The sequence below is a fragment of the Lytechinus pictus genome, chromosome 2 (assembly GCF_037042905.1).
Source record: "Lytechinus pictus isolate F3 Inbred chromosome 2, Lp3.0, whole genome shotgun sequence".
Taxonomy (NCBI): domain Eukaryota; kingdom Metazoa; phylum Echinodermata; class Echinoidea; order Temnopleuroida; family Toxopneustidae; genus Lytechinus; species Lytechinus pictus.
Genome location: NC_087246.1, coordinates 64,110,743 through 64,137,929, shown reverse-complemented (window position 1 = coordinate 64,137,929; position 27,187 = coordinate 64,110,743). Strand labels below are relative to the sequence as shown.

Below are 27,187 nucleotides of genomic sequence, written 5' to 3'. Positions count from 1 at the left end.
TTTGAAAGTTTCTGCCAGATTTTGGGCAAAAAACCCACATAAGTTGGTTGAGTTGACACTCGGTCCATCTATGCATGTTATAACAGTGTACCCATTTTCTTTTATTTTTTTATGTAGGTTTGCACGATGTGGGGAGCCATTAATAGCCATGGTGTGTTCAGATCATACCATCAAATTGGTCGGTAAAGATTCCATGTCATCACGAGGTCAACTCACAGGTAAGCTTATCTGACCATACTAGGGACCATGATTTATTGCCAGAACAACAAGCTAAAATAGTGATTTGGTCTTCTAAATAATCATTTAGAAAATTGTGAAACATACTACAGAAAGAGCTACAATAAAACACAAATCCAAAATTCAAACCCAACTTGATTTTTAACCAATGAAATGGGTGTACTTTTGACTTGTGCTTGATTTGCGTTTAAACTCTTTCTGCAATTTTCCCCTGATAGAGTAATTCTTCTGCATACTGATATGAAAAATGAAGTCATAGATTTAAACCAACAATGAAATATGAGGTTACTCAAGATCATTTCTTTTTTTTCTATAAATTGAATAAGCACGACATTTTGTATCAAGGTCATTAGAATGATTAGCAACACTCTGTATTTTCAAAGCAGTCAAAACCGCCTCAGCTGTCGCCTCGGGTGTGAAAGAATTGTATTAACAGTAGTGGGATGTGTATTTTAGATCAGGCAGATCAGTAAATAGATGAGTGTATGATACCTAATGAATAGATTAATAAAACAGATCAATAAATAGATCAATAAATATAGATTATCAAATAAATCAAAGATCAAATAGAAAAAAAAGATCAAATGAATGGATGGATTTGGGGGAGATGATAAATGAATGAATGAAAAATTAAAATGAATGTTTGAATAATTGACAAAATGAATAAATGAATGGATGGATGGATGAATGAATGAATGAATGATGTAAGTGAGTGAATAAAGTAATGTATTACTATCTTTTAAATCAAATAAAGAAATTTATTTTCCGCTCTAAATTTTCAAAGTATTTAAACAGGAAAAGAATTGTTATGACATATTCAAAAAGATACACAAATTACTGAAAAGATATTGGACTTGGTAGCAATATTAAAATTCTCTATTAACATAAAGGCAAAAATAAAGAAAGCATATTTGAACTTCTTTTTATTTGGAAAAATAATTATGGAACCTTTCTATACTGTACATAGTAGTTGTTCATGCAAGGCGGTAGTGAAAAATGTAATTTTCCTCTTTTCCTACCATTTTCTATATTTCTCTAGGGTGTGAAGATGGATGAAGCGTTAAGTGCTGAGTTTTGCAATTCATCATGAGAATACAATATAATCAAGATGATTGCAATATTGACGAGATAGGGACGGGAAGTATGTGGGTGCATAATGTGTCACATGACATAGAAAAGGTGAGACCATGAGAGAGAGGGGGAGAGGGCAATGGATGTCTGCAATGTGTTCAATAGCTTTTTTTTCATTTTCACACATAGCATTTTTTCATTTTTCATCACTGATAGATGACTTCAAATGTCTTGAGAGAGGAAAGAGAGAAATGGGAGAAAGGAAAGAGACAGAGGGGTGGTGAGGTTGGCAAGAGAGAAAAAGAAAGAGACACACAAACAGAGAGCGAGAGAGCCTATATACTCACTTCATATCTACTCAAGATTATAGAAGAAAATAAACTTGCGTATGATAGCACTTTACATTGACTTTTATAAGCTACTGAAATATTGGCATATGATTGGCTGAGTTCACAAGGCTTTGATTTATTCAAGGCCACGACTCTTCGTACCCTATTGATGGGCTTCAATGCCCTTGGATATTTTATGTGGCCTTAAAAAAATCCTAGTTGTGGTGCAGTGTAGAAATGTGCCTCATACCCTTGCCCTAAATATATTTGCCTCTTGATAACTCCAGTTATTTTGTGCTGCTTTTAAAACTTTTTGGATTGCTTAGAATTTTGAGATGTTGTTTTTTTATAGTAATTTCACATATTATAAACTAGATTTGCTGTCAATTAGAAGAAAAAAGCCCTTTTCATGACAGCTTTTTAGATTATGTTTGTTTGAAAACCAAAGCATCATCCAGACTTTGTCACCTCATGATAAGTCCTCTATAATTATGATTAATAAAAGTTATATCCATAGAATATATCAAAATGTCATCTATGGATAATACCACCTATAGTTGATGTGTATGCAACTTGTCAAGAGTTGACGTATGATTAAGCTTTCATTATGTGCACAAAAAGCCCATGCCTTCACTGAAAACAAATATTTTCTCCATTTCAGCTATCTGCCATTTAAGATGGAATGACCGTGCCTGCCCAAAATGTTCCATCAAACTTAATTTCAAGTCGATGCGTATGGAAGGCATGGCAGGGCACCTCTCCTGTTCATTTTCCCAATGTAGCTTACAGATCGAATGAGAATCCAATTTAGGCTCAAATTTCCCTCGTAAAACAGAAAATTGAAAAGAAATTGGGAGAAGTAAAGGGCAAAGGGATAAGCTATCAAGCATCAGAGAAGTTGAAGAGATTCTTCAATTCCCTTTCAATTAGATAAAGGAATATCTTAGCTACTATAGCCTACTAGGTCCATGTATGAATGGCTTAGAACATTGAATCAATGTTATACATTTTTCGTAAAGATATTCTGTATAACATTGTGATGATAGAAGATTCAGAAAATTTGAATAATTTATCAAGGTACAAATTGAATCAGAGAGGAAACAGTTATTCTATTAAAGAGAAAGTCTTGACTGATTAACTTAGACGTAAAATGTTTCCTAGGTAATTGGTTATATACCAGCTTGGCGTTTACCAGCAAAATGTTGTCCTGCCAAGTTCCTACTGGAGTTATCATAAACAGAAACAGAAAATAGAAAGTCTTATCAAGGTTAATAAATAAATTTTCTTTTAAGAGGGTTAAACCATAACTCAAATTTTATTAAAAGTTGGCTTGGTGATCTTATGGTATGGGGGAGAATCAACATGTGAAAATTCATATTCTTTTACTATCCAACTAGAATCTTGCTTTTAAAGTCCACACGATTATAGATATGATTAGCAAGTTGGATGAGAAGGGGTAGATACCGGTATTCTAGTTGTAAGGCTTCATGGCCGCACTCATAATTTTTTCGTGGGGGGGGAGGGCAAGATGCGTAAAAAAATTAAGAAACTTTAAAGCGAGGGAGCTTGTCAGTTTGGTACTTTTGCATTTTTTAAAGTGAAATACTGAAATTAAAAGATTTTGTTTAAACTTTTGGTGAATTATTTTTCAGTAAAAATGTCAGTTTTTCATATTTTGGATGGGGGGAACAACTGCCCCACCCCCACCCCCTGCTGCATACGGCCATGTAAGGCATGCCACAGTCACTTCGGCGAAACATTACATCATTACCAATGGAATACTGTCAGTTGGACTGGAATCCGTTTCATTCATTTGACTGTAGTTTGAGCTTTGCTTTACTTGACTGAGAAGGGGTCTAAAGACCATCCCTAATGAGCAGTAGGTGTAGTGTGTGATGGCCTTATAATGGAGATCTTTCTAACATCCATTCCACTAATGTCTTTATTAGCACTCACTGCATGCACTCTCAACCTAATACAGCTGATGGTGTCTCCGTTAAGAGTACCGCTTTACGCTGAAGCAAGCAATGCATAAACCACCCGTACAGTACCCTGCACTAAAAATGCTTTGAACAATCTGGTTTGCTGTATTTATAAACTGACCAAGTTTTGTTTTTATTTTAAACATATTGTTTAAAACTTAAAGAATGTCCAGTTTCTAATATTCATTGCTTAACTATGAAACTTTGTTGTTTATTTTTTTTTATATTTTGTAAGTTAATATAGTAAGCCAGGTTGTTTAAAATTTATACATGTTTGATTTCATCTACACCAGGATTTTCATTTAAATTGGAATGAAATTGTAAAAAAAAAATGAATGTCATAACATTTTTAAATGAAATTTTTAATGATCACAAATTTACTTGAATTTGCTTAGGCAATTTTCATGTACAGCATATTGTTTTGCATTAAATTAATCGTTCGATAGTTACATGATCATTTTTCAAATTGAAGGAGATGTAATCCTTGTCTATTTTAGAATATTACCCTTTATAATTAAAGGATTTATAATAAAACCAGATCTGCTATAGAAAGTAATCAGCTAAGCATTAAATTTAAGCAGAACATTTGATTTTATCATTAATTCTTGGGATTTATCATCGATCCAATGTTTGTCTTGTCAATATTCAAAGCCAATCTGGATTTATTCATTAACTCCTTGAAATTAAGACTGTACCTTTTTATTTATCATGACGGTTGCAGAGGTTATGTAATGTTTCTGAGAATTCAAACAAACAGAGTTAAAAGTACCTCAATACAGTTGTTTAATTTATTGAGATCTGTGATGTTATAGCCACCCTCCTTTCATCGGCATCCAATCCAAGCAAACATGGAGCCTGTATGCATACGTCATGATCCAACACATATCTATAGCTAACCAATGATTGTCGAATTCAAGAATACTTGTCTCTCTCTCAAGACATTTACATATATCGTGAATCTTCCGCTCGGCTTCTCATCTCTCACCGCTTTTCTGCTTTCATCTCGGCAAACACAGCCACAGGCCATACCTTCAAATTCACTACCCCATGCCAAATGCTTTATGACCTGTAGATAGGAGAGGGGAGAATAGAGCGTGGGTTGGGAGATATTTCTTGCTTCTCCCCACAATCAATCACAATATCAGGATTACATCACCATCATCATCCACTCCAAGATTCTAAACACAGGATTTATGTTGGAGGTTGAATGATGAAGTGCCTTTATTTCTTATGAGATGTGGGGGAGGGAATTTTCTCAGTGAAGGGAATACAGAAAGTCACAAAAGAGCTATCAATAAAGGGTCAAATTGAGAACAAACAAGTTTAAATCGAAATAATAAACTCTGCTTGTATATCAATTATGATAAGAGACTCCCTCTATATTTAAAGATAAATAGCTAAGAAACAGAAAATATGCCTGATACAAGTTAAAATGTTGCATAATGTGGAGGTGATTTTTTTATACTAATAGTGAGGAAAAGGAAAGGAAGATAAAACAAAAATTCTTTGGACAATTTTGAGAGTCAATACCATTCAAGGTAATGGCTCATAGTCAAGATATACTGGAAAATTGTATTAAACATACACCACCCGGTTTTATATAGAGTGCCTCACCAATCCCTTAATACACCAGTATTAGATTCATATTAATATATATGTTTGGTTGTTTTATCTCATTTTGGTGTTTATAAAACTCTAAGTGTAATTTCAACACCTTGGGATGTTTTCCTCATTTTAACATTTGAATTTTCACGGTTCTTTGTTTTTAGTGTATTCATGGAATGCAAATCATTAGCTGATTGCTAAGTTAGATAAATGTTGAGAGACAGAAGTTATATAATTGTTGAGTTAGATAAATGTCAAGGAGGAAGTAAACGTAATCTTTGAATATTCATGAAAGATGAATGAAGGGATGCAGTGAAAAAGATTTAGGTAGTACTCCATTATAAATGAATTTGGCAGTGCTTTCGCATGAAAAAATTGAATCTTTTCCCTCCACTTCTCCCATCATGTAATGGTATATTCATCCACTGCTTATCTGATGCATTCTGGTCCCATCAACACTAAGTTTAGCAATTGATAATTGAGCTGATATTAATGATTGATGACATTTATCATTATATCCAATCAGTCGTAAAAATCAAATGTACGATCAGTTGCAAGGCATTACGTGTAAGCAGCCCCCTGGTGTGTATACTTGTATGTTTAATGTATGAGATACTCTGTTGGAAAAGAAAACCTTCTCTGCCTCTGAATAATTCTATTTCAGATACTTTATTGCCAGTCAATTCACTTATGTATCACCAAGGTGGCAGCTGGAATAAAATATGTTAGCTGCTTGTATGCCCTGGATGGGGTATACTGCATAAATGGTCCGTTTCGACCCATAATGAATAAATCACACATGTTGGTATAGTCATCTAATGCATCCGCACGTCTTCCTGAATCACTAACACTAAGAGCTTTTGCCCTTGATAACCAGTTAGATTTGTTTGTTCGAATTTCTGTTGTTTTGGGGTGAGGCATTGTAGCTTTTTAGCATCTGTTGTGATCAATTCCAGGTTGAAAGAGTCATTTTCTTTAGTTGTAGTAAATAATATTTGTTTTGATTATTAAATCTATTGTAAGAAAAATTTTGGCAAAATTAAATAAAGTGTGAGATGAAGAGAAATCCCACATAAAATAATGGTATTATTTTGTACACCTCATAGGCCTTGATAATTGACTCCTGACAAAAATGAAGGGTGGAGAGGAAGGGGGAATATCATAAAGTTCATATGACCATTTCATTTGTCCTTTTACAACATTGAGGATTAAAGCTGCTCTCAGCCAGAAATGTGATTCTTTTTTTTTTGGATGATTGAATTTTATGAATACTATGAATTTTGAAAAACTAACTTGTAAGTTTTCATTAAAATGATATTATCCTACTTTAAAAAGGCTAAATTGAAAAATCGTTTATAAATTCATTCTTTTTCTCTTTAGCTCTATTTGATTTTTTATTCAATTTATATTTTCACCACAGCCGTTATATCCTTTGTATTTTTCAGGCTTAAATTTTATTTGCACAGAGATAGAAATAGAAAGAGGCATCATTTATGAAATTGTGAATCTGAACTTGTTGTCCAGTATTAAATCAGATGTCAAATGCCATCGATCCTGAATTGTATTTTGAATGTTATCTTGAGTAGATATGAACCTTTTAAAACCTTGTTCAGGACATTAACACGAAATATAATTGATCTTTCAATTAATTTTGTGATTGATTGCACATAGTAATGTATTCAATTATTTAAAAAAATGACATGTGAGTTGAGAGCTTGAAAATATATATTGGATTTTATTGCAATAAAACTATCAAAATACAATCACAAGCAGTCAAAGACTGAAATGGGTGAAAGTTTACATGTACAAATAGAAATATAACTAAATATAAAGTAAACATTATAAATAAATATTAAATACAATACAAATTCATACAGATGAAAAAGTGTCACCAATGAAGAATAGGGGGAATGAAAGATTAGGAAGAAAGAGAGAGGAGAGAAAAATATATCTATATATTGTATAAAATTATGAATCTCAAATTTTCAGAGATGTATTTTATCATAGGTCAAAAGACATTCATTGTACTCAAAATAGTATTATCCTGTATAGATAGAAAATTGTTCAGAACACAAAATGAAATTTATCAATTATTCTTTTTTATAGATTGCATGTAATGATCATTGTAATCATTCACCAAACTTTGTCAAACTGTGTAATACTGGCCTTGGTCTGACAGTTATCTGTATTGTGTCAAAGTCATTCTGATATAAGGGAACAAAAGAGATTCTCAAAGATGCATTTTGAGTTTCTCTTCTCTAAACAGTGCATACCATAAAGAATCTGAACTAAACTGTGCACTTATAGTAAAAAATTACCTTATTGTTTCAAGTCAAATATATGTATGTTCATTAAAATTTGAGGGGTATTGTTTCATGATGTGACTGAAAACTGAGCTATTGTAGGGGTTAGCACTATGACAGATTATAATTAGTTTCATGATTCCTTCCTACTGATCAATATTTTGATATCTTTTGGTTATATCAAGTATTAACATGTTGACGAGAAATTATTTTCTTTTACTTACTTATCATTGTAATGGTGTTTGATAAGTGGGATAGTTTATTTTGTATTACAATTTTCTTGCTCATGTATTTATTTATTGTTAATTATTTCATTTTATTTCCAGGCAAAAAACAACAAGAATATGTACAAGAGGAAAAAAATTACCACCGACTAGTGCCTGAGGATGACTAAAAGAAAAACTAGTTTCTGTCATGAAGCTTTCTTCACCACTAGTCGGGGTTTACAAATATACCCAAAAAAAATCAGTATAAAACGGCAATAAATTTTTAGATGCATAGCTTATTAAAAACATAAAAACTGACAATGTAGATGACACATTTTCTGAAACATTGTAGAACTGCTTTTTTAGGGATGTAAAGACTATTTCATGACTACATGTATTCCATCAGCATATAAGTTGAGCCAAATATTGGCACAAAATATGTATGAAATGCAGAGGGATTCATTTAATATTCCATTAGTATATGGTGTCTGTATACCTTCTCGTCTGCCAATAACCATAGATGGGGAAATTGATTTCTCTTCTTCAGTGAAAGCTTTTAGATGTGTCTTTTTAACTTCCATCGACTGACATTTCAGTAAATGAAATTGCATTTAGAATATATGTTAGACATGATGGAAAGGAAATTATAATGACTGAGAGGAATCGATATTGTGGCATTTAAATGACGATAATAAGTTGTTTTTTGTAACACTAACACTAAAGAGTAAATGGCTGCAATTCGGATGTGTTTTGTTTGTTTTTAGGGGTTGGGGAGGATTAGAGTTGACACGTGACCTTATAAGCTCTTAGATACCCAGCCTCTCTCCGGGAATTGCAAAATTGCAGAAACAGTCAATTTGTTAAAATCCCCCTCCATGTCCTCAATCTAGATTGTTGTAATTTAAATGATGTTATTAGAGTTGTGGTAAAAATACATGTGAGTAAAGCCTCTTGAAATCCATTACGCTGCTAGCAGAGTTGTGATGGTGAGTAAAGATGAGTAATGTATTCATGCCTGTGGGGGTCATAGTGTCGCCACATTGAAGATGTAAAGATGCAATTAGATATTTGAATGGCCATTAGGCCCAAAGACTGCATGCCGGCAATGTAGATTTTAGGGCTGTTGATTGCCATTAGTTATTCCTAGAGGGCACATAACGTAATGCGTTGACCTCATTGCATGAAGACTTGTATACTGCCACCATTAGACTAATATAATCTTATGATATCTCATCTGATTTTACCATGATATTCATTGTTTGTTGGAATGTGAAGGTGTCCGCTGAAAAGTAGATTAGGAAATTGATATACATTATGGTCATCATGAAGTTTGAATTCTTTAATAAACCTGATTGCCTTTTAAAAGTCTGTAGCTGATTATTTTTTCCTCTGTGAACGTCGCTATAATGTATCATTATACCTCGTATCCTATTACTTGATTGGTTGAAAGAGAGTAAAATATGTGACCATTTTTCAAAGAGGTTGAAGAATTTTTCTGCCACTGAAAAGCAGCCGGTCGTTGTATTGGTACTTAACTGCTCTAAAGAGTAATGTTTTCCCCTTAGGAGAAATATGAGAATTTTTATTGAAAGAAGAACTTTTTTTTACTAAATACATTATATAAGAACATTGTTATAGGTTAATATATTTATTTTTTATGGAAGAAATAAAATCTTTATTAAAGAACAAGAAAATACAGGAGCTGCAAGCCTGTAATAGCTCTAAAATGGACCATAAAAACCAGAATTATATAACAATTACTTCAAAAGCACCTTTTCACCTTTACAAAGGCATTGTAATTTAATAAAGAGGCCTGGAGTACTGTGCATATTATAACTGTACATAAGGTAGACATTATATTGATTGTTCTGTCACGCCATCGTTCATCCATTAATAAATCAATTATCTATTTTCATTCTACCCCATTACTTGTCTGCATCAAAATATGGTATGAGTTGATGGTAAGGTGAAGGAAATGATAATAGATTTATAAATAGAGTAGCTGTTTTGTGTTATGGCTTTTTAAAATATCAATTTAACTAGTGTACATTGATATTCAAAACAATTAACAGTGGGATGAATTTTAAACTTGAAATAAGTGATGAATTTGACTTAAAGATTAATATGAATAGTTTTATTGAGAAATATGAATTGGAATATATAGGGGCCGTTTGTAGAAAGAGTTGCGAGATGAACACAACTTCAAAAAATCAAACGCAACGTGTGCAATAGGGAATTGCGCTTTATTATCTATGCATTTAAACACAACTCTTTCTACAAAATTCCCTTGAAAAAGTATCTTATCCACTGGCATACCTGGCAAATCTCCGAGGGGAGGGGGCTTAAATTTCTGAAACTATAAAAAGAAGAGGTCAAATGTCATTTTCATTTGATTTTTGAATGAACCATCAAAAAACAAATTCTGACAACATTAGAAAGGTCATCAAATTTCAGGAGGGGGGGGGAGGCAGATACATTAATTTCTATCCCATTGGAAAGCTTATTCAGTTATCATGACAATTTTAGGTGGAATTGATTGCTATGAAAACTATTTTTCATTTTTTATTTTTATACAAAGTTTGATAAATAATACAACATTTGATTTTATTTAGTGAACATATTCTTGAATATGATTATATTATAATACACCTTACAAATGGTACAAATAAATTTATGAATACAATAATGCAAAATACAAGGCAGGTAAATCATTCAACAATAAAATCTTGTCAATTTGTTTTTAATTAAATTATAGGACCCCATCATTTAAAAGAAAATATTCAATATTAAACTAAGATACAGTCCTGATAGAGGGTAATCATTAAGAAATAGAACAATACATTTCAGACTTCAGTTCTTTAGAAAAAGACAAATCTGTTTATCCAAACACATTATTCTGCCTCGTAATTGAAATACCTATACTAATAGGCTTTATCGATTGTGACAGAATGCCATCTGCCCTAAAACACTCTGCGAAACCATGTTCGCATTGCCTAAAATTAGATCTCAAACTATATGAGATCTGACCACCTGTACTGAGTTTAAGTGCAGTGAGAATGCACTGCCTTTGTACTGTATGCACGCTGTGAAACAGTCATTAGCTTTCTCATTTATTGAGCGAAAATAACCACTTTCATGCTGGCCTCCGACTGTACACCCACTAATGCAGGATGTCATTTTAAAGTATTAACCATCATATGATTAACTTTCTAATCAAAGTTTTGATCATGTGAGATTTGCAACACACTGGATCCACTCTAAATATAATCTGCAATTTGATTGTTAAAGTAAACTGCATGTATTATAGAGAAAAATGTCATTAAAGCTGTGGGTATATTTGTTTATCTGTATACTGCCTCAAACCATTCATCTTGAATGCTGTACCCAATTTCCTTGAAATAATAATCATTACAGTCATTTCTCAGATTTGTGCATGAATCTTTGAAACTGTAGGAGGCTACGAATGGAAAAACATTTTGTGTTTACATCCCTTTACTTTGAAATGAAAATTTTGAAATGCAATAAGGGTTCAGGTATTCATTAATCGACTGATTTGTTACAAAGCATAATGTAAAGGCTTTGGATAAATATTGTGTTTCAGCACTTTTGTGGGTCATGTTGGAATGTTAGTGCATTTAAAAGAAAGCCCTTTACAGTTGACTACTCCATCTGCTTTTTATAAACATTTCAAGACATAAAGAACTTTTTTATCATCAATAAAACCATTTCATGATTTCCTGAAGTGATAGGTGAAATCTTTCACTAATAATTGATTTTGCTTTTATTGCCATGCTGTCAAAATGTATTTTGGCTTTTCGATTGTTTTTGTGTGGAAAGTATTGTTTGCATTTTGTTTATGATATACATTTGTACACCCTGCCAATAGAAGATGGCTATCCCATAATACTTTGTTCCATAGTCCTAGGTTTACCGTTACACTTCTTTGTTCCTATGTGATAATAATTGATCTATTTAGATGACAAATATATCTCGTGAGACTTCAAATATCAAGCGCGTTATGGTGATGTTGCAGTGGAAACAAACACCAGTTTTCACCCCCTCTACATGCCCTTCCACTCCAAGCAAGCATTTATTATGTAGCATCAATTGATAATATATGTTGGATCAAGTCTCAGAACATAATCTGCTTTAGAAAAATGGGTCCTAAAGCATGGCATTTGATCATAGTGCTGATATATGATGGATTGCATTGATCATTATGTGCTTTGTTTGTACAAATCAAGTTTAGGATTGATTGTTTAGATTTGTGTCAAGGTGCCCTGTTCCTTCATCTTGGCAATTCTTTCATGATGTGATAAACCCTGATTGAGGAATCATTAAAAATGTGTACAATGTTAAGGGTTTTATAGCAATCCCCAGTCTTCGTAAAACTTTTACAATGATTTGCTATGTTTGCTTGTGTATTACTAGTTGTTAGCAAGACTACTGGACTAATGACAAAGTCAAAACGAAAAGGTACTTTGATTTTCATTCCTTGCTAGAATGGATAATCAACAAAGGAGAAGCAAAATTTGTCTGTAATACATCTCCTTGTTCAAAGGAATAGATGGAGGTAATTTACATACAGATGAGAGTTCATTTTGCTCAGAGATATGCCATAATGATCAATTCTTACGAGGTGCATTCAGACCCATTCGGAGAACCAAAATACCTGGTATTTTTGCCAGTGTGAAAGTAAATTGCTCATGTTATCCTCAGAGAATATCCCTGTCAATTAGCAGGTTCTATTATTCTTCTCTCACTGTCTCCCTGATTCTGTTTTATTTTTGATGGTGGAGCTTCTTTGTAGTACCATTTATCAGTTTAGCATCCAGTTCTCCAAGTAAAATGCACTCTGTGTGATGTATTTCTACTTTTCTTCCACTCTCTCTTTCCCCTTTCTCCCTCCCTCTTTTATCATCCCCCCACCTGATCTCTTTCTTTCGCCCTTTCTCTGTGTCTTGTTTTTCCCCTTCCTTTGACTATGGTCACGTTTTAGTGTTATTCACAATGAGCTTTCTCAGTCACACTTGTTCATATCTTGCATTTAGAGATGTTAATTCCCTCTCCATATACCCCTAACCTTGCCTGTTTGCTCCTGTGAATCCAATACAAGCCTCTGACCGCTGAATAAATACAGAGGTGGGACACCTAACTGACATTTCATCATCACATGCTAAAGGTGTGCTTTGCCGCCACACTCTAAAAATGGGTTTCCGCATTCACCCTTTGCTGCCCTGTTCCCACTGCATTGGAGTGTTCCCATTGGCTTTGTGTGTTTTTGTATATTTGTGCTTGAATTGTTTCTAATTCAATATTTATTCGATTCCAATAAAAGCAATACAATGTACAAAACAGAGTAGTGATGATATGTTTTTATGTGTTGTTTTTAATTCAATGTCTATTCAATTCCTATAAAAGGTGTAAGAAGAGAAAGTAGAATAAAGAAATAAAATAGCATTTTTTTAAACAATCATCTTTGACCTGGTTGATTGACATACAGACAGGAAATGGGTTTTATTTTAATTTACTATCCATTTATTAGAATTTTGGGGATGGGGACCCATGCACCCTTGAATTGCATTTTTTTGCAAAGAAAATGTGTATTTTGTAAACAATTTTTTTTTCCGCATTTTTTACATATAAATTTCCATTGAATTTCCTTTAACATCTTACCGACTGTAGACCTGTGGGTGCCTTCAAATAATTAATTAATTAACTGCTTCTATTTTCATATCTCCTGTCAGAGCCGTCAATAGTGTGTTTTCCAGTGTCTCTAGTTTTCTCACTTAGTAATCACATTTGGTGTAAGTTCTTACCCCCTGAATGTGCCCTCTAAGCTCATCTCCCTAAGGAAACAAGCTTGGACTGTATGATTTATCATATGATTTCACAGGCTTCAAATATAATATTGGTATTGTAGCATCTACTAATTTTGGCAAGAGTAAAATATGACAACTTTTCAAAAATCGAAATCTTGTAGACTATTCTTAGATTGTGTTGTACAATAATAGTTTTAGATGGACTTGTACAGTAAGTTAATTCTGTATTAAGAAGGTCAATGCACTTTCCCTATACGATAGTTAAGGCATCTACGCAAAATTTTGTGATCTCTGTAAGATATCTAGATCTATGATAGTGGCACATCATGAGTGATTTTTATTCAATTCCCATAGGTCTATTACTTCCCATCCATCGTTGTAATCATTTAAATGAGACCTTGCACAAGTCGTTAATAGAAAAATATGTTGTTGTTTTTGTTTTAGCTTATACAACAACAACAACAACATATTTTTCTATTAACGACTTGTGCAAGGTCAAATTTCAACTGTACACAATTCAAGTCTTTTGAAAAATTTTAATGGAGGTTATGTTTTGCAAGACACTTTGCAACAAATGGTAGAATTTTGTTAACCCGAGTTTCATTATCCTCCAATTTTACCACATTTTTAATGGTGAAAATGTTTATTCAACATTAGCTGTTGGTTTTCTGCAAAAAAAAATAATTCCTTGAAATAATATATTTTTTTATAGGAAAAATATTGCATCCTTTTGGGACCTGGGACTTGTGGCTGAATTTAATACAATTGCATCGAAAGTACTAAACAAAATAAATCATGTACTGAAATCATTTATAATGTAATTAATATTTTCAGTCAAATTGTTATTGTTTTTTATATACGAAGAATGATAAATGCATTAGAGATAAGTGTTATTTTGGAAAAGAAAAACTGCTGCCCTGGTCCATCTTATAATTTCCAAACAGATTCAGTCTTACAGATGATCTTCATAATAATGGTAGGAAATCCACCATACACGGTATATCATGTTTGCTTTAACCCTTTAGCACCTACAGATTCCTACGCATAATGGCAATTACTCACTGGAGGAAACAATAAAACTGGTAATAAGTAGGCATTGTTCCAAACAAATTGAAATATTTTTTTATGAATTTACTTTTGTTCATTACAAGTTATATTTATTTTGTAGCATAGGACCTGTTGAATAGAATGGTACATGGCAAAGTTCAATCAGATGTATGAATATTGACCTTTGACAATCGTTTGCAGAGCGAGAAGAAAAAAAACAAAAGTTCGCGGGTTTCAGCCGCCTCAGTCCCACGCCTTCAAAAAAATGTAAAGTATCACTGACAGAATACTAAAGTTTTCGCCAAATCTTGGATCAAATATGTCAAAAATTAATTCCAACTCACATCTAGATGTCACTCTGTGTGATATCCAACGTTTTGATGAACATATAGCAAGGCCCGAGCTTCTTCGGCGAAGTAAGTGGTTTTCCGAGACATGGACGCAGCCATCTTTGCTGAGATCGACTGCGCAACAGTCTGGAACTTGCTACACACCGATGTATGTCAATCGGTTTTTCTCTATTATACTCAATAGGAGCATACACTTTTCTATGCAGATCTATGTAGCAGCCAACCTATACGGTATGCACACGCAATATTACCACGGTAAATCATAGACAAGAGATACTATAGCGCAAAGAAAACGTACGGACGGTTAAGGGCGGTTCAGTGTGTAATAGGAAGGGCGGTCTCGGGCGGTTCAGGTGCTAAAGGGTTAAAAGAGCTGATATAGCTATTTTCTGATAATGTAGGTAATAATGATAAAGGAATTGTATCACTAGAATATAAAGCATATTATGTCTTGAGCAAGTAATAAGGCCCTGTCCAAAACTGTTTGGATGTGGGCGTAACGTTTTTCGGATTCTATTTTATACTGATCACTGATGCATTATTCATCTTGTTCTTAGAAATCTTGATGAAGGAAAAGTGTTTGAAATAAGAGAAGTATGGAAGAGAGAGGAATGGGAGATTTACAAAGCAGATGAGAAAGAGAGAGGGGGAAAAAGATAGAGAGAGAGAGAGTATAGGGACACTTGCATTTGATAAGAGAGAGAGGGGGAGAGATACTGTCACACCAAGAAAATTGACACCAAACTAACGGATGATATGCCATTCAAAATAACACATTAGCTTTAATCGGTCTGGAGTCGGTTACGTTGGTGTGACTTTTAAAATGGATGATAAGGGTCTGGATATCGAAAAAAGGCAGGAGAAATCGGAACCTGCATAAGCCGAATACTAGCAGTAGAATGTCATTACCCTAAGCTACGAAGGAGAAACGGAACACTGCCCAAAAAGAAGTAATGAAAAAGGAATCGCCAGAAATTGAAGAGGATGTGGTTGCTTGTGATGAATCTAAATTTCTCTTACTCTGCATTATTACTTGTTTTCAGGAAAGTAACTCCAGTATAAGCTGTGATAAACACAGTGGTAAAAAACCACATAGGGTTTTTTGTGTCTTTTGTGTTTAAGTCAGTTTTTACAACTGATTGATTATCACGGCACATGTAGAGCTTTCTTCCTGTTGAATCTTTGTTATCACTTACCCCTCAAAATACACCTCAATGCTAATTAAATATAATAACACACAATTCTCATGTATGTTCAGTGATGGATCCAGGATTTCATTATTGACGGGGGGGGGGGGGGTCAGTCCATTCTGTTTGGTCAAATTTTTGACAACCATGACAAATTTTTCATAGGCAAGTTAAAACCTTATAGTGTCAACGAAAGCAAAAATGACAAGCAATAACGGTTTCACCTTATAAAAGGTCAGATTTTCTCTTGAAGAATCATTTATAATGACAAGAAAAAGGGGAGGATATCACGAAAATATATTACATTTACAGAATATTGGGGTGCACCCTGTATCAGTGTATGTCTTTTTTTTTAAATACAATTTAAGGAGTTTTAGGCCTAAAACTGTAAAGTAACAGCAATAATGAGTATTTTTACATGCTTGATTTTATATGATACTATGTTTGGAATCTTCATTAACATTGATTTGAATATTATTACAGTTGGATACATCCTATGTACTGACTTTATGCTCTAACATTTTTAATGGTATTTCCCTATAATTGTTTCACTCATAGTGTCCAATTTTCATGTTTTAAAACTTTACAAAAAGTGTGTTAAGTGGAATACATTAATTTCCTTCAATGTTATTTTCAGAAAAATTCAAGGGCACACTATCCTTATTATCACAATGGTTTCAGCTGTTTTTCATGATCATAGCAAATTTACAACATTAACCATGAAATAAGTTTTATAGAATAAGGATTTTTATTTCAAAATTAGATGTTTGCATGTACATTTACTTTCATGGCATGAATAGACAACTGAACTCAGTATTGGAACAGGTTGATTATGCATATTTGCCCTGAATAGAAATTTAGGGTAAAACAAAAAATGATAACAAAACAAATTGGAAATATGACAACATATCATTTTTTCCATCACATGATACAAATTTTCATTTTCCTGTTCGGAGCTGAAACTGACCTTTGATTTAAGCAATGGGTTATGGATTGATGGTGATGTGTGTAGTTCAACATGAATGGCCGAACAAGGTGTCAAAGCATAACTATTCCTGTATTTAATGAGTGTTTGGAAGCTCTATACATGTAGGTAGAGCTTGTATTATTCATAGAACCATGGAGTTAGATAGAACAGAGGGTGTTTTGCCTTGTGTGAGTGTCCGCCTTTTCAACACTTGACCTCAATGCTTTGTTCCTTTTCAACACTTGACCTCAATGCTTTGTTTCATGTTTATACAGTATGTAGCTGGTTGAATACTCAATGCAGTTGTGAAAAATTGCATTTTCTTTTTCTTTTTTGTGACATATATTATGAAAGTGTGTCTTATTGTTATTATCTGGGGTATTATTAGAAAACCTGTGTCAATATATATCAAATACAAAATTGTTGTTCCTAAACTTAAGCAAGATTTGCTCACATTTTTATTAAACTTTCAATCATAGTTAAAATGCATGCCGGAAATAAAGTTTACCAACAGTATTACATCTGAGTTGGGCCGGAAGATGTCTACCCATTGATGACCCAAAAATGATAATATTAACAACCCTATTTTTTTCAAAGCAATTACAAAATTAGGGCAATGTTCAAGTAATATTGATTTCCATCGAAAGCTTTATCATTCATTAGATAATAATGTACAGACATATTTAATGAAGGCTTCTCGAATGTGTATTTGCAGTGATCATGGAAATGTATTTTTGAGAATTGATAGAGACAGACCTACATTATTTGCGCTCGGCTGGTGCCATTGTAATTTACCTCCCAGACACCAGAACAAACATTATACACTGCTAAGGTAATGATAGAAAATAAATCCCCTAACATTTGCTTGCCATTATGGCAGTACAAACAATTATTAAATGATCTATGTCTCTCTTTCTGTCTTTATTATCTTGTTGATATCAATTATCATTGTCAATTTCATGCTCATAATTACTCACTTCCATTTTAAAGGTGGTGATGTAAATGTATTGCCTGCATGGTAATATGTTAAAATGATTCATGGATTTCATGGTTTACAATCCTGACAAAGATTGTTGGATTTATAAAAAGAAGGGAAGATTATAGGGAGAAATTGTAGAACCTAATAATGTAGATCCTATTCATCTTCTAGAAGTTTCCTCTAAAAAAAAAAAAGAATTTTACCGACCGATAAATGGCACAGTGCATTGTTTTCTCCGTAATTTGTGAGACAAAGCAACCTTAATTGTTCCTTTTTTATTACAACTCTTTCTTAGTACCAAACAAGCAGACTTTCTCTGTGTACGTGGAAGGTAGAACTTTTCCTTTATCAATTATTTTTTAATGAAACTGATTGTTCTTTGTCTTTACCTACTTTGAATGTAACTGAGTTTTCCCATTTTGTTGTGTTTGATTTCAGGTCACAGTGGACCTGTTTCAGGTGTAAGCTTTGCACATAGAAACCCATTCACAGTATTCTCATCATCAAGAGATGGTACCGTCAGGTAAACATTCCCCTCCTTCCACCTTTCCCTCTCCATCATCTTTATCTTTTCTTTTTTTTTCCTTCGTCATCTTCTTTTTTTTTCTTCTTCTTCTTCTTCTTCTTTTTCTTCTTCTTATTCTTTTTCTCATTACTCTGCTTCTTTTGACTGATTTATACATTCTTTTCCCCTCCTCCATCTCTTCCCATCCTCCTCCTCCTTCTTCTTCTTCTCCTCCTTCTCCTTCTTCTTCTTCTCCTCCTCCTCCTTCTTCTTCTCCTTCTCCTCCTTCTATTCAACCTCCCTTCCACTCATTTTCATTTGTTATTCTTGATTATGAATGAGTAAACATCCTCCCCCTCAGAATAAAATAATTCGCTCACGTTACAATTAATGCAGAAGCAAATAACCTTTTATTTATAAACAGATAAATCATGATTTTGTATTCATGACATGTACAAACTGAGATTGTTGGATTTATTAATTGATTTAGAATCTTCAACATCTCAATAGCTGTGTTTTTTTGCTGGCTTACAACCAATCCAAAATTAATTCACGTTTCCTAATTTCTTATGCAAAATAGAATTCTGTGGCAATTACAAAATCTTTGATTTGATTTTTTCCTTTAGAATTCTGTATATCATAAAATTCATATTGTGACATTGACGTAATTACAAACCACTGTGATAGTACAGATTTTCTTAAATGAATATATTGCACATTCTAATTGCTTCAATAACGAATTTTATTTCATGAATTATAAATAGAATTAAACTGAACTTCATTTCCGTTGAAAATTGGAAACTTCACAGATGTTGTTTTTCAATTTTCAAATACTGGGTGGCAATCCAGGGGGTATGGGGAACATATCTACCGAAATTTTGAATTTTGTACATCGTGGGAGAGTGTTGTGTCATCCTCCAGCCGTTACAAGAATTCTCAAGTAAATTGTCCCTGATGCTACTTTCTTATCATGGTTTGTGAAAATATTCTTTTGATTGTTTTCTTATTTCAGATGTTGGGACACGCGGATGAAAAGAAACAAAGCTCCCCAAGTTTTTACAGGTAAGTCCAATATTACTGCCAGGCCTGATTACTGCTTAAAACTACACTCTCAGAAGGACCTATATGTTGGTTAGAAAAATGAACTTACCAGCTCTTTGTTTAAACAAAATAACATGCAAATTGAATTTGGATTTTTTTTTTTCTAACAGTTAGTTGTTTCATATTTTAACTCTTGGTTGTTTGTTAGGATAGAAATCGATGGTTTTTAAGGGATACTTTGGGGGCTTCGTTTGGAGATATTATGTTGAGGAGGGCTATTGTCTTAATTTCAGGTGCTCCTCCTCAATGCATATTGCACAAATGTAAGTAAGGCAGGCAGTGACTTGAAATATCAGCAGGTGGATAGAGAGTCTAAAGCAAAGCCGTTTTCTTTAAAAAATCAAGTTCATTAAAAATCGTGGAACCACTTGGGGGGGGGGGCTTCAACAGAAATAATCATGAGAGTCTAAGAATAAGGTTTTGATAATTTCAGGGGGCAATACAGCCTGTGTTTAGGGCAAATTTGTCTAATGCCCTAGTTTATACCTCATGCTGTGCTGAATTTATCTACTTGGAGTTGGGTGTAGCAGCTTGTAAACTTTGGGTTCACAATCTGTTGACTAAGCATGGAGTCAGGACTTATATGAAATTTGAATCTATGTTGTGCTTTATTTTTCATCCCACAAAGAGTAATACAATGATTAAAGTAATCTTGAGATAGATATATATGTTGTAGATATCAAGGAGAAGTAGGGACAAAACCAAATGTTCTGTGATATACATCAATTTTATTTATCATCCTTAAACCACTGTAATATGAGTAAGTGGTGGCGACGGCTGTGATTTGATCAAAACAGCTAATGTTCTAGAATATGAATTTTAGTATTGTTGAGCAGATACAGGTTGTATCAAATGCCTATTATGAATAGGTTGGATTACACAGCAGTTGTTAAGTTGATCATTTTTATTTTAAACCAGCGTCACCACATACTCGTTCTGGAGTGTTCTTTCAGACATTCCTAATCAGACTGAGATTTACGAAACAAGGTTTACCTTCCTCATTTAGTGTCTTTTCCTCTTTTTTCTTCTCTTGATATATTTTTGTACCTATTCTCTACTGCCGTATTTGAAATTTTGCACAGAACAGTTTTATGCACCGATTAATGTTTGCATTGCTATGTGAGGAGAACACCTTGGGCTTAAAAACATCAAATATTTCATCTTGGGGATCAATCTTCCCAGAGAAAAGTAATGTTAGAAATAATCTTGAATTCCAAGTCGGGTTACCTGACCCTGTGATTGGTATAATTCCTCCACAGGACCCCTGGATATTACTTGTATGTCATGAAAACAGTTCAATCTAGAATCATATTTATAGTCCAAGCACGTGAACGGTGTCGGGAATCGGATATCCGTGCCTTAATACACTAGGCAATCTTAGCCAATTTGAGTAAGAAAAATAGACTAAATGGATTCCATGCAGGTGTGAGTCTAGGGTTTCAGACCCTTTTTGTCAGAATCACTTGCTAATATCTAGTTCCTACTGTCACATATCTCGCCATGATTAAAACTGTGATCTTAGTCTTGGAGTAATCGTAGTGATCATGTCAGATTTTATCAGCTCTTGAGGTCAATTGTGGCAATTGTTTTCTATTGTAGAAAAAATGGCAAATTTAATTGATCGCACGACTGTGGAGACGAGATATTAGCCATAGTTTAATGTACTACTCTGGTAAAAAAATTAGTTTGTAGCATATGATTATGTTTTCTATAGATAATTTACAAGCAACTAAGTGATATTACTTGTAATTGATATCATTGTTGAATAAAATACATTTAACATAAGTCCCATTAACAAAGAGGATGCTGGTCTCTCAACACTGAATGGTTTTGTTTACACCATAGTTTAACAGTGCAGTGCTTGGCAGGAGCAGTTTGTTTCTGTTGAACCAACCAATCTTGGAACTCAACCATGCACTACAAAAGAGCTAATTTAGTCACTAATCACTCTCCTCTTTGAGTGATACTAGGGGGACCAATCCATTTTGAGTGAACTTTATGCCCCTTTAAGAGTGCATTATAGCTCCTTCTGGATTGAACTGTGCATCTTTTTAGACATTTTCACTCCAAAAAGGGGAAAAATCCTCTCTGAAAAGTGTGACCGATTAGGGACCAGATCCTTATAATATCTACTTCAGATGAGGAATTCATCTTTTGCATCATTTTAGTTTTCTTTACATGATTTGGCTGATATTTTAGCAGACACAATCATTCTTGACATGGTAGTATACTGTAGATACATTTATCCTCCAGTCACATACAAGAAAAGTATTTCTCATGAGATGGATTATGTTTCAAACTGGTTTATAGATAAAACTTTTTCAGCACTAGGTTTGATATTATAGTTATAGTTGTTAACCTGGCCCTGTCTTTAAGAGTTGCGATTGATTCAATCAACCTCAACTATGGAAAGTCAGCAATGCCCACATCTAAAATGCATTGTTACATGTAGTTCAAAATGTTTTCTAGATATGATGTATATTCATAAATTCATTGTTTTCTTGACAATATGTGTGATTGCCTCTGTTTACAAAGTACATTTTGCAAATTTCTTACAGAAAAAATTATGACACTGATGGATTTCCATGGAGTTACGATTGATTGGATCAATCGCAACTCTTTGTGAGACAGGGCCCTGGTTAGTTTCAAACTCCTTAGACATTGTATCAATACAAACAGCTGCTCCTTAATGTTTTAAATATTTTATGAAATGTGTTTAATTATTATTTTCTCATTGACACAAATTAGTGTGATTTGAATCGTGATCCAGGCATGTTTATACATGTACATGGGTGTTGATAAAAGGAAGCACAGGGAGTTATTGGAGTTCACTGAACATTCAAACTATGCATGACCAAACACTTGACTGTACAAACATGACAAGTCTACTCTAAGAACTATGTACTTGTTCATTACTGCAGGTAGCAGGCATGCTTATGCAACCTTTGACAGGATTGGCACGCTAGCTACTGACACACCAGTGATACTTAGTCCACAATGATAAAAGCTATTACGTTATGTCCTATGACAGACCATGCATTGGTTTTATTGGTGTGAGTGTGATATGAAAAAGAAGTAATTTGAAAACCACACTATCCCTCCATGTGAATAATTTTATATGTCACATGGGTGAAATTCTTTGATGCAATCCCATACCTTCCTTATATTGCAAAGAAATTGTATTATTTTTTATAGAATATTTTGATATTAAGATAATTTAGGATTTTTCACTCATTCATTATAATCACCAGTTATTTATTATTGCATGCACCATTGGAAACTTAGGCGATACACCCAAAATTCACCCAAGAAAATGAATAAAAAATAAAACCACCATGAAAACGTCAGCTTACACAGGTCTTATCAAATGTTCTGATCTCTTTATGCAGGTTACGAGGGAAATTCTTTCACAAGCTTTGACATCAACTCCACCGATGACATTTTAAGTGCTGGTACCGAAGCAGTAGATAATGATGCATACCTCATGTTTTGGTAAGTCCCCAAAGCTTCCTCGCCATTTCGAGCAATGATGATAAGATCTCATATAAGAGCGCAAGCAATCACCGATATCATGGTCTCCATTAGCCCAAAGCTTTCAGAACATACTGTAATTATTTTGAATGTATGTAGCAGAGTATGCAGTTCATGATTGCAATTTGTGATGCAAAAGAACATTAAAGAAAGCATCAAAGAAAATATTTGATTTTTATTGCAATTTGTGGCTGCAGAAGAAATTTTTTTTTAAGGCAGTGGTGAAATACAATTCATGATTGCAATATATGAATGCAATTTACGGTTGCAGAAGAATTTACATGGAAAATTTGAATAGAGGATGCAACTTTTGATTGCTTGCATGATTGCAAAAGATAATTTTTGAGGTTCATTGTAGTAAATGATTTCATTCTTTTTATTGCACTTCTTTATTGCTTTTACATTGTAAAAAAAACAGCAACAATAGGATGCATCATATAATTACTATTTGTATATTGCAATTTATGATTGCAGAAGATGCATTGAAACAAAGGACACTGAGATGTGATGCAATTCATAATTGCATTTCATCATAACTTAACCATTTAAAGGAAAGTGAGAATATTACACAGTGTAATAGATCCATATCTACTGTAGATTATGGGAGTGTGAAACACAACCCTTGATGATTGCAATTTAAGCGACCAGTAAATGACTGCAAGTTATGATTGCTTCATCAAAACCCTACACAATTCCATAAATCATTTGTTACTTTGGATCATGACTGCAATCGCAAATCACAATGACTGCCATTTGTGAGGTCAGTTAATGATTGCAATTTATGATGGCTTCATTGTTTATAAGGGAGTGAAAAATTCTACACAGTTCAATAGATCCATATACTGTAGATCATGGAAGTATTATTCAATACACGAGGATTGCAATTTGTGAGTTCAATGAATGATTCATTGTAATGATCTCAATTTATGATTGCTTCATCAATTACAGAAAATTAAAGATCTTGCATGTAGGTTAATAGATCCATATCTACTGTAGATCATGGGAGTATGAATTCAATACGCAATGATTCCAATTTTTTTAGTTCAATAATGGTCTCAATTTGTGATTGCTTTGTCAATTAGAGGACTTGAAAATCCTGCATGCAGTTTAATAATTGGTGTTATGATGAAATTCCTTATATGATGTCTCAACAGTTGATTGAGACATTGAAGATCATAAAATGTCTTTTTGCATTTCAGAATAGTGGCAAAAGTCTTTCTCATTTTTTTCCTTTTGTGGGAGCTGGGGCATTTTTTAATTAATATTATTATAGCAGATATGAACCAGTGGTCTTTATAGCACCACTTTAACTCCTAAACTACTAAAATCTGACCAGGTTCCTCTCCCATAATGCAACATTCTGAACAGTGCAGTCTTGTAACATAGACCAACTCAAAAGATAACATGCTAATTTTACTACTCAATATATTTTATATCGCCGTTATTATATTCACATGTAGCAAAACGAGAACTTTTCTCTCAAAATCATTTTATTTTCTCTAGGCAAACAAAACGATAGTAAAATTTATTTAATCTGTTATTCATGCTTTATCTCTCAAGGTATGTTTTAAGACTTGCTATTTTTAAAACACAGTCAGTGAGAAACCAGATACAAGGATGGTCAGTTTGCTCCTAAATCTTTTATTTGGTGTCATGTATAAGGTCAAAGATGTTTCTCAGACCTTGAAGATGTAAGATGGACGCTTGCATGTGGAATGAGTTCACTTCCGTGAAATAGGTGAAATAATCCCTCGATTGAAAATAAGCTTTTCTAAAGAAGTAATTAAAATATTCTCCCGGTAGATTAATTAGGAGACAGAAATAGAAGCATGATTAAAACTGTATGGTTTCAGTCTTTATATCTGGCTAAAGCTTCAGTTTAAGGGCAAGAATATGAAATATGATCAAATGTCATCAAACAATTACAGGAGTGTAGCAGCCATTGATTTTTTTTTCCCATTTGCTGATTCTTTGTGAAATTTGAAATATTCAAATCTAGAGTAGTGCCCTCTCTTGGCTTTAAAATGTTCTTTGAACAATTATCCTCCAAATTTAGTGATTTTGATATCAGAGAGCTACAGACAAAGATTAAATCCTGAAAATTATTTACCATTTTAATGCTTTAGAGTAGGTTTTATATTAAAAAGAATAAATTCATTTACAGCTTTATGAAAAAGCCGCCATGACAATCCATGTTTTAGAATCACATTAGTATGAGTGAGGTTCGTTCTCTTGTTAGGTCAAGTGTGATAAAATCTCTCTCCGGCTTTCAAGCTGTTCTAGAGGAAAATGAAATCGGAGCTCCTATCTCCTCTTTTCTGATTCCATCATGTCAGGTACCTTGCTTGATTTGGGGCAGTCTGGTAGAAAGGCCTAGGTAACCCTAACTCATGTGTTGTAGGCAGGGGCAGCATAACAGTGGAGGGGCTAAGATTTTTCAAGTAGTAAAAAAAAAAAGGAGAAAAAATAAGAAAAAACAGGAAGAAGAAAAAACAGAGGTGAAAAGACATGTCTATGTCTTGTACATTGTGTATGTCCTTATACACCTGTTCTTCAATATAGAAAACAAAATTATGTTACCTTTCGGGCAGCTCCCCCCCCCCCCCCCCCTCTTTCTCTCTATCAAAATTCCCTCCTCACTTTATTCTATAATTTACGTGTATGTGAACTGAGAAACAAGTTTCATTTTTACAGAAAAACTTTACAGAATATTATGTTATATCTTTCTCCTTCTCGTCTGACTTGTTCTCTATCCCTCCTCTCTCTTTCTTTCTTCCTCTAAACATTAAACATTATTGGCTTAAAGATAAATACCCGTTGTGGTAATGATCTTGAAATGAGTTCGAACGGAATCCAATAAAATAACCACCAAAGTGTTTGTATAAAAAATATATGCCAAATAGCTCTGCAAGAAAATGCGAAATTGCTGAGAAATTAGCAAAATATGCACGGAATTCCATCAAATGTCAGGTATTTTTCGAAGCAATATTAATACACTGTCCCACATATGCTTTTCTGTGTTAGTGATCATCAGAATTATTAATTTTGAGCTAAGATTTCATGATTTACAAAGATAAGTTTACATTAATGTACCAGATCTAGATGTATGATAATATTTTGACAATTAACCTTGATTTAAAAGACTTTGCCATGAAATAATTGGTTGCTGCAACTACTGTCTTTTACCTTTAACAGTTTTCTGACTCAGTGGCTATCTGATGTACATTTTATATACCTTCTTGTTTCCAATTATAATTTTCTTCCTCTCTACCTTGCTCTCATCTCCTATTTCCAATCCAGTGATTATTTGATGAACAGTGTACATATACTGTGTGGATACAATCACCCATCTTCTTTCCCTTTTCCTCCATCTCTGTTTCCATCTCATTAATAATGTGATGCGCATCTCGCATTCCGTGTTGATGCCAATCCTCATCTTTCTCTCGTTTCCCTTCCTGTCCTCTCACCCTCAGTCCTGGATGTTGTCCTGTGAGTGATGATTACCTGAAGCCCATCCCGAGGGGAGAGCATCGGGCAGCCGAACATCCAAAGAGCCCAATTAAACTTGACAGTTTAAAAGTCTCCCAATTTCCCATCTAGACAACATAACTTAACCTTTTAAACCATGCTACAAAGTGCAACAGATTGTTTATATAAACTGCCCCCTGCAATGGATTTTGAGCTCCTGAAAATGTTGCCAGTTTGCAACCCGGCGCTACATGGGGGATATGAACTCCAAATGTCTTGGTGGTTCTTAAAGGTCTTAGTTCACCCCATGAAAGGGTTATTTTCACAAAGTAAGGATTTGCACATCATCGTCATTATGCAAATGAGTGAGCTTATGATGTCGCACACTCACTATTTTTATTTTTTTATGAAATGTCTGATATTTCTACATCCATATGTTTGAAGATAAAGAAGCTCCTCACTTAATCGTAATAAATAATAACAATTTCAAATTTCTC

The 27,187-nt window shown here is 33.7% G+C and overlaps 1 protein-coding gene across 1 annotated transcript; it reads left to right on the top strand.

Moving 5' to 3' along the window:
* Positions 1 to 148: 148 nt before the first annotated feature.
* LOC129269826 (WD repeat-containing protein 89-like) lies at positions 149 to 26,837 on the top strand. Its single transcript, XM_064095718.1, has 5 exons — positions 149 to 218; positions 18,524 to 18,608; positions 19,603 to 19,652; positions 23,081 to 23,183; positions 26,696 to 26,837. The coding sequence occupies exons 1-5, from the start codon at positions 149 to 151 to the stop codon at positions 26,820 to 26,822; spliced, it is 435 nt and encodes a 144-aa protein (XP_063951788.1). The 3' UTR covers positions 26,823 to 26,837.
* Positions 26,838 to 27,187: the final 350 nt, after the last annotated feature.

Bases quoted from the DNA above. Each gene is read 5' to 3' on its own strand.
- LOC129269826 (XM_064095718.1), top strand. From the start codon at position 149: ATGGTGTGTTCAGATCATACCATCAAATTGGTCGGTAAAGATTCCATG. The intron at 219-18,523 runs GTAAGCTTATCT...GTTTGATTTCAG, and splicing joins ATCACGAGGTCAACTCACAG to GTCACAGTGGACCTGTTTCA. The intron at 23,184-26,695 runs GTAAGTCCCCAA...TCTCACCCTCAG, and splicing joins GATGCATACCTCATGTTTTG to TCCTGGATGTTGTCCTGTGA.